At 40.7% G+C, this 14,643-nt stretch overlaps 1 protein-coding gene across 2 annotated transcripts in view; it reads right to left on the bottom strand.

The window, feature by feature from the left end:
* The window catches only part of STK38L (serine/threonine kinase 38 like), a 45,402-nt gene that overhangs the window by 8,398 nt on the left and 22,361 nt on the right, over nt 1-14,643 (bottom strand). For both annotated transcript variants that reach the window (XM_085232079.1, XM_085232073.1), the window contains exons 2-11: nt 9,687-9,831; nt 8,222-8,273; nt 6,862-6,984; nt 6,359-6,442; nt 3,628-3,751; nt 2,969-3,123; nt 1,975-2,077; nt 1,158-1,219; nt 329-446; nt 41-164 (exon numbers count right to left, since the gene is read on the bottom strand). In XM_085232079.1, coding sequence (XP_085088205.1) covers nt 41-164; nt 329-446; nt 1,158-1,219; nt 1,975-2,077; nt 2,969-3,123; nt 3,628-3,751; nt 6,359-6,442; nt 6,862-6,984; nt 8,222-8,273; nt 9,687-9,820 — 1,079 coding nt within the window. In that variant the 5' untranslated portion in view covers nt 9,821-9,831. The remainder of the gene's footprint in view (nt 1-40; nt 165-328; nt 447-1,157; nt 1,220-1,974; nt 2,078-2,968; nt 3,124-3,627; nt 3,752-6,358; nt 6,443-6,861; nt 6,985-8,221; nt 8,274-9,686; nt 9,832-14,643) is intronic.

Genomic DNA, 14,643 nt, shown 5'->3' with positions numbered 1-14,643 from the left:
GATGTGGGTGAGTGGTCAGAAGTGAGCTCTTGATACTGACCTTAGAATTAAATCCTTTGCTTTCTCTGAAATGGGCACCTCTGGAGGAAATACCAAAGTTTCTTTCCAGTTCATAACTTTCCTGTAAGTTTCTTGTGGTGTTTCTGAACAGAAAGGCGGATACCCTGCAAAAACGGGACATTTTAAAAACAAAACAAAACAAAACAAAACAAACAGGTTTATAACTGCATACACCTGCACTACGCTGGGAGATCAGACTGGGTGAACTGATGGACCCGGTCACCTCTGAACCCTCTGAATGATTGTTAAGTTGTGCTCTTTAACTTACCTATTAGCATTTCATACATAATCACTCCCAAAGACCACCAGTCACATAGTTTGTTGTACCCAGTCTGCATAAATACTTCTGGTGCAATGTAATCTGGGGTCCCAACAGTAGAATATGCCTGGAAAATAGAATAAGCTCTTAAATAAATGAATACTATATTTTTACACTTTGCAAAAATCTCTTTCTGGGGATTCACAGATAGTATCTTACTATGTGTGTGCTGAATTTGAGAGTTCAAGATATCTAAAGTCCCAAGAGCATTATTCTACATGGGTAAGCACAGATGCAGAGTGAATGTTGAACCTTGGAAGTAAATGGAAGTCATCCTTCTGAATATGAAGAAAAATAAGAGTTCCAAAACTTGAAAATGGAGGTTTTTGAGACTTTTGCAAACTGCTGTTCTATAAAAATCACAAGAATGGCTGAAACTCTGAAAATCCCATGGTTCCTTCAGGCTGATTTAGTTAATGCTGGAATGCCCTTTATTATCAGCCATCCTGTACTGTAAATACAGGTGGCACCACTCCAGTGCACCACTCTCCAGTGCTTTTCCGTTACGTTTCCTGAAACAGTCACAGCTCTAAAAACAAGCAGATGAACCAATCCAGCTGGTGCTCATCCTATTCCTTGCTGGTCTACAACCTGAACCATTAGAGCACCTTGATTTAAACAGAATTTTGAGAGCTTGAAGAGAGCTACATCTATAAGAGATGAAGGTTTTCCAGATTTAAAAAACATAAAACAGTAGAGTTAATGCTTGTTTTTTTATTTATTGTTTTCTATAAATAGTTTAAAAGAAAAAAAATTTTCATGATTTTTATGAACTTACCAGCTGTCGCCTGTTTTTCTTCCATGTTTCTGCTTTTCTCTTTGAGTTCATATTCTGAAATGCTAGTTCAGAAAATAGATATTAGATATTAAATGCATTTGTAAAGTAAAAGACCAATAGCAGTTCTTATTTGAAAACAGAATATTTTCTATCTTTAGAATGCTTTTTTCTAGAATTAAAACTTCATTGTCACTGGAGGCAGGAAAAGAACCACAAATAACTACCACCCAATTCGCAGCTGAGAATCGCGTGAAAAGGACACACGAACAGACATTCTACGTTAGCATTTGCTAAGAATTTTACAGATTGATCTGAGATCAGCCACCCTTATTGCTGCAGCTGGTAGAATGCATTAAGGTATGGTAACAGAAACTGGCAATGTTTTGTAAACAACATTTTGTAGACAACAAGAGAGAATCCAAGAAGTACTGCCAAAGAATTTTATGATTGTTGTCATGGCAAACGGATGAACAACTTCACTCTTCTAAGGTTTGACATGACTGCTGCTGACCTCAGTAAGCCAGCACATGAAACCCATGTCCAATCTGAGAAATTCAGGTTGCATTACAATATAGATACATCACACTATGCCCATATGCATTCATACACAAATGTACAAAAACATATTAGCACTGCAGAAAGTGTAATTTCTTTTCTATGAAATGCTTCCATATCCTGAGAAACATGCATTTCCAGACTTCCAACTCCATGCTATGAGCATGACTAATCACACTTAACACAGCCGAAATAGAAGATGATGTGGTATAGCTGCAGCTCAAAATCATTTAAATGTTTATCTGGGACATCTTATACTTACAGAAGTCACTTGGTGGGTTATGAGTAAGGTTCCTGTAGAACTCAGTTCTGTGAGCTTTTTTTAAACCCGTGCATAGCCCAAAATCAGAGAGTTTTACATGACCCTAAAAAACACCAAAGATGATTAAAAAAATAATTTAGAAAGGTAATTCTCAAAAAAAAAAAAAAAAAAAAAGAGCAAAAAAAGAGCAAGCTGTTTTCATAACTGCACTTGCCTTCTTCTTAGGCAATGTGAACAATGGACTTATACAGTACAAATTTAATCCAGGACAAACAGTGAAACAGTGACTGAATCTTGATGTACTGGGAGAGTGTTTTCTCTAAAAAGGGTATCGTTCCCGAGAATGATACCATCTGCAACAGCCAAGGACAGCTACTTTGCCTGGCTTTGTTTTGAACCAAGTTCTACTGAGACTGGGAAAGCCTCCAGGATAAAATTCTTTTTTATTTTGATGGCAATCTGGTTTTAAGCAGGTTGCCAGAGATCAACTCTAGATAGTCTCCAGGCCCATGCACAATGCTTAGTGGAACCATTTAAAGGCTCACTACAGTCAGTCAAGCAGACAGACTGGTCCTGCTTATGAGTGGATAATAAAAGAAATGAGACAACTGCAGGAACTGAACTGATTATTTAGTGCTGTCTGAATGTTTTATGCTTTCGTTCTTCTTGAAGCAACTAAATACATCAGTTTTTTATGTACATGAATAAGAGCATCTGAACACCCTAGGTGGATCTTCTCACCTCTAAGAGGCTTTCCAAATACAAAAACAATCAATCAGTCAATCAAACGACCAACACAAGGATAGTTTTGTTTTGCTTAGGTATATTAGAATTCAAGAAGAGGAAAAACACAGTGGCCGTATTCTGCCATTACTGTGGCTAGCTTAAATCAGGTATGGCACTACTGGCACCCAGTGATTAGCACTACTGCACGTGGCATTATCTGCAGACTGAGATGTTTAAAGCAGAGGCAGTTTACATGCACGTTACATGCCTTGGCATCCAGCAAAAGGTTATCTGGTTTAATATCTCTGTGGATGAATCCCAGCTGGTGAATAGCATCTATGGCCAACACAGTTTCAGAAATGTAAAACTGTGTCTCCTCTTCTGATAAGGTGTCCTTCTTCATTAACAAGGTCATCATGTCACCTAATCAAAGGATAGAAAACAGCGTATGAATGAGGCTAATTCTACATGAAACCCACTAGATTCTAAATTTAACCTCATAGCTACTAATTATAAAACTGTTAATGCAAGGACCTACAAACTCAACATACTTTTTCAGTAAACTGGATGTAGAATTGTTGCAAATCCTACATAAGAATTTTTATGGATAGCCTTGAAAGATACAGCAAATTTTAATGCATAATATACGTATAACACAAAAATTGTTTGAACAAGAGCTACTTTTTACTGTTTCTAGCTTTGCCAGTAAAAAGCAGAACGTATGACTAGAATTATTATTCAATCCAAGCCTATCTGACATCTCGTAACTCTTTCCCTTCCCCTACAAATCAGCAAGGGTTACACTAATGGGACCCTGTTTAGAACATCATCACAAGTGACAGCATGCTTGCTTCTGTATTTTTAGAAAGGTCACAACAAAAGATAAGGAAGTCTTTATATCACTTTTCAACACAACACATAGCTTACCTCCAGGTAAAAATTCCATGATCAAGTAAAGGTTCCTTTTATCCTGAAAACTGTAAAACATTTTCACTACCCATGCTCCGTCTGCTTCAACCAATATATCTCTTTCTGCTCGGATATGGGCCACCTGGAATTAAAAAACAAACAAAGTTTAATAAAAGAATAATTTAAATACTTAAACACCAAATGCCATACTATATATATTCCTAGTCATAGAATCATAGAATGGCTTGGGTTGGAAGGGACCTCAGGGATCATCAAGTCCACTACTATACATTTTCATTATCTTTTAAAAAAATCAGTTATTTTTTAATACTTTTTCTACTCCTATTTTTCACAGTTTTTTGCTACATTCTAGGAAGTCCTCGCAAAATATCAGCTTTCCATAACTTCTCAGAAGTAAGCTCTAGAAACACAACACATGGCTTGTTAAGCATTCTGTTTGTTGGGCAGAAATGTAAAAGCTGGTAGAAAACTGCTATTCCATTTTACTTCTTGTAAAACCTTCCTTTCTTCATCACTGTGAGAGAAACATCTGACATGAAGAGAACTATTATGCAGCTCCCAAACCCACACATTACTAATTGTGTTTGAACTGCTTTTCTAATGGTACCCAGAGACTGCTCCTATCTGTGTGCATGGTGAAGCTTACTCCAACTGTACGGCAAGTTCCTCAGCCAAGGGGAAAAGGGCTGTGATGAGTCTCGGTCCATAGAGATGACCATAAGTAGCAGTGAGAGCTGAATGGCCACTACTAAAGGGCTTGGGCTCTTTTAGCTGGGGGAAAAATGGAAGAGAAGATGGAACCATTCCTTCAAGTGACATATACAAAGCTGGCCCAGCACTGATACAGCCACCACTGCTGCTGTGGCAGATCCTGCGCAAGTGACTTCGGGAATGACTGACCACACTTCGGATATTTCAGTCCCAGCTGGGCATTGGACAAACACGCTGAGAGCTGCTGCCCCATAAGTTCCCTGGAAATTAATGGTAATGAAGACCACAGAAGGGCGAATGCCGTGTTCCCTCACGGCAGAGAAAAATGAAAAACATATATATGGAAAAATATTTATTGACATAAGTGAAAAATTTTTTATATTTCACATAACAGGAAACAACTTCTGGAAAGAAAATAAGTACTACGTGCCACTATTCCAGTTCAAGAAATATTTCCAATAAGCATCAAAGTCTTCTGCATCTCTTTCTCAGTTTGAACATCTTTCTGATGCATCTTTTTCACAGGGCAGTGGGTTCCCTCTCAGTAGTAGATACTCAAATCCAATTTATCTAGCCATATCTATTCTCTTAGTATCATTAAAAAAAAATAAATATATATATATACACACACACACACACACATATATATATTTCCACCCGGCATCCTTCCATTTCCAAATGTAGCTACAAGCTGTACAATTAAAAACTTGCTTAAAAAGCAGCCAGAAAAATGTCCAAGTGCCACCACTCTTGAAAGTTGTAACTTTCTTGTATTTGCATCCTGTGATACGTCCCGTTGAATAAACCTGGCAATGGAAGTTAGAGCAGATAAATACTCCCCAGAGGAGCTTGCAGCTCCAGCCTAAATGCAGTGGTGAGCTGAGCCTCTTTGCCACATCAGGTTATGAAATGGGGGCAAGGCTTCAGCCTGTGGGGCGCACACATCCTGCCTCTGGGGCACATGATACTGCTTTCGTTTCCTACATTTAGAGCTCAGGGTTGCAAGACAAAACCCCTGTATTAGGATAAAAAAGAAGTAGAGGTTCTAACACCAGTACAGGGGAATATGGAGTAGGAACTCATCGTGGGGTTTGGACAGGTAAGGAAGAATCACAGAATGGCTTAGGTTGAAGGGACCATAAAGATCATATGATTCGAACTCCTCTGCGGTGGGCAGGGCTGCCACCCAGCAGCTCAGGGCCCTATCCAACCAGTCCTTGAACTCCTCCAGAGATTGGGCACCCACAGCTTCTCTGGGCAGCCTGTGTCCCTGCCTCACACCACCCTCTGAATAAAGAATTTCCTCCTCATTCTCTCTTGCGCTGTCACTATATTCCCTGATGAATATAATCCCTTTCCAGCTTTCACATAGGCTCATTTGAGGTACTAAAGGTCACAGTGAGGTCTTCCTGAAGCCTTCTCTTCTCAAGGCTAAATAAGCACAGCTTTCTCCAGCTACACTTTTGCTTGAGACATCTACACTTGATTTGTTTTCTTTGTGGTGCTAAAGAGCTTGCTGTGTCCTATCGGGGAATTCACAATAAATTCCTGATTAGAAAGCAAAAGCAAATAAAACAAACAAAAATCCAACTAAAAAGCAAAACAAAAGAAAAACAAAGCCAAATAATGAACAACACGACACCTGCTGGTATCTGACCACCAAAAGAAAACATTGTGCATTCTGTTTTCACTTTGGCTTTTCAAGAAGTATTTTCTTTGAAATGTAATTTTACAGATTAAGTGCTACAGGGCATGCATTGATAAACGAAAAGACTAGAAGAAAAAAAAATACCATCTTGATCACTGTTCCAAGCAGTTGTAAATAAAACATTTTCAAAATGCCGTTACATGACCTTATTTCTTAGCTACTACTTTATACTGACATAGCAACTCCATAAATGCCTTGGACTGCAGTTTGATTATGGGAGCTATAGAATAGGAAAATACAACCAAAACAACTCTGGAAATTTTCTAGGCCACGTAACTTTGAAATCTAGGGGACTTATACAACACAAACCTGTTCTTTCTCCAGCATATCTGCTTTTCTTAGTATCTTCATTGCATAAATATGACCTGTATCCTTCTTCTGAACAAGACGTACCTTTAATGAGAAAAACAACCCAATCAGTTTCATCTACCCCCAGATGAAATATAGAAGGTTCTAAACTGGGGGGCATGGAAAGGTTCTTCTGTTAAATATTGAAAAACATATGGATAAAGGAGTATTTCTACATCATATACAAAGCCAACGCAAATGATGAACAGATAGTTGAAGCAATTGTTGTTAACAGGCACACGGGAGTCTGCGTAGCTGTGAGATTTGTGTATGATACAGTTCAAGAACAGGAACAACCATCACATAATGCAGGATTTTTATGGAGTGGAGCTGTGCTACAGCAAATCCTCCATTTCAGGGGGGCTGCACGAGCACCATCACCTGGGGCTAACATGAAGCTGTGAGAAACTAAAACCCTTTTCAATTCAATTTTAATATCCTGTTCAAGGGAGAGAGTCACAAACCTCCCCAAATGCTCCTCTTCCTATTACTTTCAAAGATTCAAAGTCATCCAAGCCGAGTCTTGTTCTCTTCAGTCGCAGAAACTCTGTTTCTTTGCGAGCATGCTGTGACCTGCGCAGTTTTTTCTGAGAAAATACATACAATGAGAATTCAAATCATCTTACAGAAAGTCAAGATATATGTTCACTCTTCCTGTGAGGCACTCTCTCTCATTATGGGTACAGGGAAAATGTGAAAGGGAAAAACTTTCTTAATTTCTTCAAGTGTGATCCACAAACACAGTACTTCATAGAGAGGCCTCAGGTCTAGATCTTGTTTTATTTTTGGATGTTGTTTGGATATAGAGAAGCAGTGATAAAAATCAATGAAAAAAAAAATCATACTGGTTCAAAGTCCATCAGTTCAAATGCCAAAGTCACCAGCTAAGGCACGGACTGTTTTTGAGCAGCATAAAACATCAGTAAAAGCTAAAACCTGCACCTCAGCAGACACAGTGATGACACACAACAAGAAACCTAGGCAGGCAGCAGAAATCCAACTTACACTATCCTATAACAAAATCTATTTATTTTATGGCAGAGAAATACTTGCATTTGAAAGAATGATCTACCTCAGTCCTGCCATATATTTTGTCCTATAAAAACAAAAGGTTTTACCTTGAGAAAAGATGAATGCCAGCCTATGCTCCCAAAGATGCCAAGATCTCAGAGGCTGTTAACGTGACTCAAAAACCAAGCCTGACAGATTTTGTATAATGACAGTGTCACTAGAAACCACAAGATGGCATCAGATATCCACATTAGCCTTCCTCTCTTTCCAGAGGTTACATCAACCCCCCAAACTTCAGAAATGACCAGAAATGACTAAGATGCTGTCACTATTTATTCCAGTATCTATTCCGGATGCAGTACAGGCAGAAATGAAATGATCAACCTCAGAAAAGTACGCAGACATGCCCATATTCAAACATAACAAGGAAGCACCTGCTTTATTGTTTAAATCAAGGAAAAAAAAAACGGTTCAGCATTTTGCTTTCAACCCAGTTCTTCCAACTGCATCTCATCCTTTCCTTATCTGTACGCCAAATTACGTGTCTCACAATTTTAAACTTTGAAAAACATGTTATAACCTTGCTGTGGTCATATATTTCATAATGATTAAAGCAGCATGAAGAACACCTTAGCCATTCAAAGCCTCGTATTCAAGCATATGCACAGCTTCCTTTGTTATTTACAAAAGCAGCTCTCACAATATAAACTTAATGTGACGTCAGCTAATGTTTCCATAAACTCAAACACCAACTTTCAGAAACGTGAACAAAAAGCAAAGCAATCTCTTCAAAGGTTACTCAAGTAGTATTACCTCCTCGTCTGCTAGGCCTTCTTCATCCATAGCTACTTCTAGCTTCTTCTGCCTGCACAGGGGAGAAACAAGACATTTATTTATTTTTAATTTAAAAAAAAAACACCCCATACCATAGCACTACAGACTGCTTTACTTAGTTGAGACACAGAAGCATTTGATTCAAATGGAAATAATGAAAACTTATTGCCAACTCCACACATTTACTCACTTGTAAATATGTTGAAAACGTATAAGCAAATTTAAGCCCATACTTATGTGCTTGCAGAATTCCTCTCCTCCCAGCACCCTGCCTGGACTAGGGCTCACTGTTCCTGGGCTCCCGCAGATGGTGCGTGGCCATGCTGGGTGGTACCAAGTGTACAGCAAAGCCCGGGGCACCCCACAGATGGGGGTGGCAGCGCACGTGGCAAGGGAGCCAGCATGTCTCCAGGAGCTCTCTTTGCTCATCCCAAGATGCCTCTGTATAGCCTTCAAGATGCGGTTTCATGAAGTTGGTAACCCACTGGTAGCACGTGCAAGTTTCAACGCTGGGTGCCAGGCTGCTCCTGCTTATCTGCATTTCAGGAAGTGCAGCAGGATCCCTTAAATTAAAGGCCCTCCGCAGACAGTCTATCTGCCTAACTAGAGGCAACCCAATTGCATGGGATAATGAGTAAATGTGATGAAGAGGGAAACCCTGCTGCTTAACTGAAAGCCCCTCAATTAAAAACATATTAGCAAGAGAACGATAATTTCACATGGTGACGACAATTTGAAACACAACATTCATTATAATCAAGTGTTTAGTGCTTTGACACTTAATTCAAGCAGCACTTCACCACAGTGGAGGCAGAACTGTGCAGCAGTAAGAGGAGCTAAAGCAGGGATGACTAACGTGCTCCCTTGCACAGAGCATCAGTCAGTGCCACACAGGAGAAACGTAGGGGTAGGTATTACGTTATCCCTAAAACTCTTACTTCCCATCCATTTCTTTCTTCCCTACTTCCCACATGCTCCTTTCTGCAGACTTCACAAGTCTTGGCAGGGGCTCAGTGCCGCGGAGCATGACTAGACACCACAAGCCACTGCACGGAAACAAGTAACTATGCACCAGCAGCTCTGCAGCATCTGCCTCTGTAGGGTTTATTCCCTGTGGCACACATGAAGGAATCAATGGCTGCCAAAACCACACGCGCAAGTGGAAACCTCACATGAGCTGCAAAGTGAGACCATGTGCCTATTGGTTTCTACAAAGTAGTAATAATTAGAGGTGGTGGCAAATCATATGAGAATTTGAAGAGTGGAGGTTCTCAGTCATTTGGGGACTGCTTGGTGCAGTGGCAGGAGATGTTCACAGGTGATCATCTCCTTGCTACTACCCATGAAAAAGTCCTGAGACCTGCTCTGTTCACGGAGCTGAAGGTGCCCCACCACCAACATCCAGCCAAGTAGTGCCGGGGAACAGTGAAAGCAGAGTGGGTACCTGGTTTCCCTCTCTTCATGCTGGATAATGAGGTTGCTATAGAAGTTCTCCAGTGTGAGCTTGGCCACCGTCACTCTCTCGCGGGTGTGGTTGCTCATGGGAAAGGATGTTGTGGTCCCTGCAGTCATCGCCATGGTAACACACACTGAAACAAGAGCACGGCAAATCATTACGCACTTGGAAAAACATATACACGCACACCTCTTTTCCACCATCCATCTCCAAATTCTTAGGTGCTATAGATTTCAAGGAAAAGCACTTTTCTTTATATGTAAGAAAACACATTTAAAAAAAAAAAATAAAAAAGCATTGTAAAAGTATTTTCAGCTAGCAAGACTCACTACCCACTCTCTAAAACAAATAACGTGTTGGCAAAACAAAGGGTGAATCATAGCAAAGAGCCGTGCAGGCTCTGGGCAGCTCATCCAGCTACAAATTAGGAAGATGTTTGTCCAGTAGGCTTGAGCGCAGCCCAGGGGAGGAAAAGGCAACAAGATAAAATGAAAAAGTAAATGAAGAAAACCCCTAACCCTATCCACAGGGGAGGTGAAGCGAAGAATATAAAATAACCAATTTATATCTTAAAATATCTTAGCAGCTCACAAAATTGCATCCTCAGAGCCACATCTACACATTTCTTGAACACCTCCAGGGACAGTGACTCCACCAGCTCCCTGGGCAGCCTGTTCCAATGCATCAGCACTCTTTCAGAGAAAAAATTCTTCCAAATATCCAACCTGAACCTCCCCTGGCACAAATTAAGACCATTACCTCTCATCCCATTGTTGTTACCTATGAGAAGAGGCCAAACCCCACCTCACCACAGCCTCCTTTCTGGGAGTTGTAAAGAGCAACAAGGTTTCCCCTGAGCCCCCAATTCTGCAGACTAAAGTTCCCTCAGCCATTCCTCATAAGACTTGTGCTCCAGATCCCTCACCAGCTTCATGCCATTCTTTGGACATGGTGCAAGGAGTCACTATATTTTAAATGGAAAACTTATGTTTCTTGGTCTATCTTCGAAGCAACAGCCAGCCATGGAGAACAGAATCCTTTCCCCACCAGCAGTGCACTTAAGTAGCAAGCACTTCAGCTTAACTCCTGTGCTGATAACCCCATCAGGGGGTTCCTGGAGGTTCCATGCTTTACAGAATTCCCATGTATGGGCTCTCCAACTCTGGGTGAAATCTTGGAAGAGTAGACTTGAAACACAGCCGCAAATAAATAACCTCTGGAGATAAGTACTTCTTGGTTAGGGCACCTGGCTCCTAAGCCTTTAAAAAGTAGTAAGACAGAGGAAAAAAGAAAATGTAAAGCTCTTGAAGACACCAGCCTTTCCATCCGAAATCTGAGGAGCTAAATTGTGCCAGAACAACCCTTGCAATAAGGGACAAAGCATTGTAGGGCAGTCGCAAGCCCCCTGCACGTGACCTAGGTTAAAAACAACGCAGTTTGTCCTGGAAGGATTGGTGCCTCACCTGGCTTTGGGCTGATGCACACAAGGACAGTTGCTGTCCCACTGCAAGGGCAGTCACAATTATCTCAGCCCAGAGTTGGTTTGATCAAGATAGGGAGGCTTTTTCTGTTTATTTGTTTGTTTTTTAATGGAAAACTGCAAAGAAGTAAATGCTCTTCCTTTTAGTTGTTTATGTAACCCTTCTATTTTATCAGAGGATATTTGAGGAAGATAAATCCTAAATTAGGTTTATGATCTTCAGGAAGAGCTTAATACCTCTTAAGGTGAAAGAATTCGAATTTTAGTTTCGTACAAGAAACAGATTTGCATCTTTCCATCACACAGGAACAGTTTAATTCTGCCTTGCTTTTTCTGTTTTGTTTTGGATTTGACAGCTACTGTGAAGCCAGCATTTAAACTTGTGGATTTTTAATTGAATTTGATGTGACAGTAAGATATTTGTTGTCAGACATGCAGCTGTTGTGTTACACATAAAGGCTTTTTATAACATTAGCTGGACATTATTTTAGCCGGGTATTCGAGTGTGAGAGACTTCAGAGTTTGGAGAATGAGAATGTATCTCTACAAAAACACACAAAGAGGTTTTAAGAGCATTACAACTGTTTATGGCAATGCAGATCTTTCTTTCTTTTTTTTTTTTTTTAATCGTTCTTTTGTCCCCTGCAGTTTTCTACTACAGAAAGACGAAAGCTGTCAGCTGTCAGTAATCTTTACTAAAAATTCAGGGGTTATATTTTCCACATGAGCACATACCCCATACTGGACACTAATCCAAAAGTTAGAGAACTGGGTAGCAGCCTTCTTTCCTTCTTCCTTGACAGGTGGGGAAAGATAAATAGAAAGCAGGTATTTGAGAGCAGAACCAGCAGCAGGTTGATAACATCCAATCAAACACAACAACTGCTGAACACACACTGGCATCTGTGTGTGCTCAAAAAGCAATCTGATAGAGCAAAATCTCACCTCCTGATTGCTTTAGAGCATCCGGGTTAGTGTAGCATCAACCCAAGCTTGGAACAGATTAACCTTTCCTTAAGGTAAAGCAGGACCTATCACCAGCAGGCAACAGGCTATTTACCACTTGCGTGGCTTCTATTCCTGGCAGGATAAAATAACACTGCAATTTCGTTTCCTGTTAATTTGTTTTCCCCATGCTCCTATACTCACAAATGCAGACGTTACCACATAGCAAACCTAAGTCACTTGATTTTATTTAGCCTGTAAAAAGGAGATAACACTTCTGGCACTAGCACACCATGCTATATATAGCAGGGCTGAACTCGACTGTGGTCCTAGAGAAGGAAAACGTAGAAGAGAGCCCAACCAGTAACTTAACTCAAAGAAAGCTATTTAACAGATCAGGACCTCATATTGAGTTCAGTGTCACATCACGCTACATGCCCACCGGAGCAGAAGGGCTACATGAGAAAGAACCTAGTAGACTATTGCTCATTTTACGGTTGGTGCCTGTACCAAAGTGGCCACCAGTTTGCTCCAGCACTATGGGAAAAAAAAGCTTTGTAAAAGCAGAAAGCACTTGAGCTCTCCAGATTCCCCAAACTAAATGGAAAGGAGTGCAGAGATGGTGGGAGACCCAAGGTAGTCCGCAAAATCCAGTGTCAGCGCAGCAGAGAAAATCTGTTCATCCTTTTTCCTCCTACCTCTCTTACTTTCACTTAACAAACCCCAAAACAAAGTAATCAAGTAAAATCCCTAAATATGGGCTTTATTAAACATAGGATACCTGAGGGGATAGAGGCAGAAAGAAGTAGTTTCAAAATGGAACCTTTTACTGATCTCACCAGATTAATGGGAACATTTTGAAAAGGTGCCACCCATAGTTCTTGGAAATACTCTCAAAAAAAAAAAAAAAAAGACTAATTAAACCAAGTTCATGCTATCTGCATAATGGCAGCATTCTCCTCCTGCTGCATCACCAGCATCACAGTAAACTCCCTCCACCACAAGAAGGTCACACTAACCACTCAGCATTTGGCTGAAGCTCTTCTGGCTGAAGACTTCTCTTTCCAAAGGGCCTGTTACTTTGGAAAAAAATGACACACCACAGGCTCTGGATGAGAGAGATGTCAAAAAAAGCCACCATCATGGGTGGGAGACAGTGCATAGTCCCTGGGACAAGGCTCCTGAGCTGCCAAAAGTAGAGGAACCGTCTGTACTGTTTGGCCCAGAATCCAAGCTCATTGCTCCCAGATGAGATACCTCCCATCTATCGTGGCAGCTCTATATCAAAGCCTGAATGGATTCTTCTGGCAGTGCCTCCACTGTTGAAAATTCTATGCCTAGCTCTTGCTGCACGACTGGTGGTTCAAAACACATGATCCCACCAGGTTACTTCTTGGCAGCTCCCACAGCCCATCATTAGTGGTTTCATATTAGACTTGTAGATTAAGGTTCTGGTTAATCAAAGCAAAACAATGGAAGCAACTACTCCCACTTAATAACTCAGAAAAGAAAAAAAACAGGAGAAACTGAGGCACCTGGAGAGCTAGTCTCCCCAAAAAGAAACACTTGGCCCTTCACTGGGGTCACCTTCTAATCAGGAAGGACAAGAACACGAAGTCCAAGTTTCTTGCACATAGCCTCTAGCTTTCTCAGCCGGCCTGGGGCATGCAGAGGTGAGGGAAGGCATAAAGGTATCACCTGCCAGGAAGGAAGCACATGCATTATCACCCTTGGTAATTTCAGAGCCTATTTTTACTTATCCAGATGTGTTACAAAATGTCAAGATGTACTTTATTATCCCATGCCATACTTCCCATCCTGCAAAAAATGTAGCAGAAGGACAGGAATGTGGAGTGGACAGCAAAAGCTTATCACTTTTACATCACCAAATACTGGAACTGTAGTGATGGTGAATAGGCAAACGTCTCAACAAGAAATGCCCCCCTGCCTCCAACAAGACTAAAATCCACTATTTCAGATCCTTCTGACACTTTTCTGACCTTCCACATACACATCTTTAGCAAAGAATACGTGATAGCATGCTACAGGCAGAGAAAACTGCCAAATATTTCATGAAACCATGCAAGTCCTAGAGTAAGCTTACCCTGGGCTCATTACTAAATGCATATTTAAGTTAAGGAGCAAAAAACAAAATTCTTTCAGAGACAAAAGCACGCTTTCCTCCACATGACAGAACTATGGTGCCTTCTTCATGCTTCTGGATCTCTGACACCAATTTTAAACACAAAGCTATGTATACATAAGCAGACAGTGAACATCAGTCCTTCCTCTGAAAATGGCTATGTCACTCCATGATAAGGCCAGTAGTTGTTTTCATTTATATACTCGAGCACATGCCTAAACCCTAGCAACTATGGAGGCAGTTCCCTACTGCAGTAAAAGGAGTAAAACTGCAAAGTCTATGAAAGTTTCCATTTACAATGTAATTTTGGCTCTTTAGTGAAAGCCTCTGGTAAGGAAGATGCTGAAATATATTTCTGCTCTTCAAAAGACCTAGTC

This window comes from Meleagris gallopavo, chromosome 1 (genome assembly GCF_905368555.1).
Source record: "Meleagris gallopavo chromosome 1, MGAL_WU_HG_1.1, whole genome shotgun sequence".
In the NCBI taxonomy this organism is placed as follows: domain Eukaryota; kingdom Metazoa; phylum Chordata; class Aves; order Galliformes; family Phasianidae; genus Meleagris; species Meleagris gallopavo.
The sequence above is the reverse complement of the archived record's forward strand: the minus strand, read 5'-3'. Positions and strand labels throughout refer to the sequence as shown.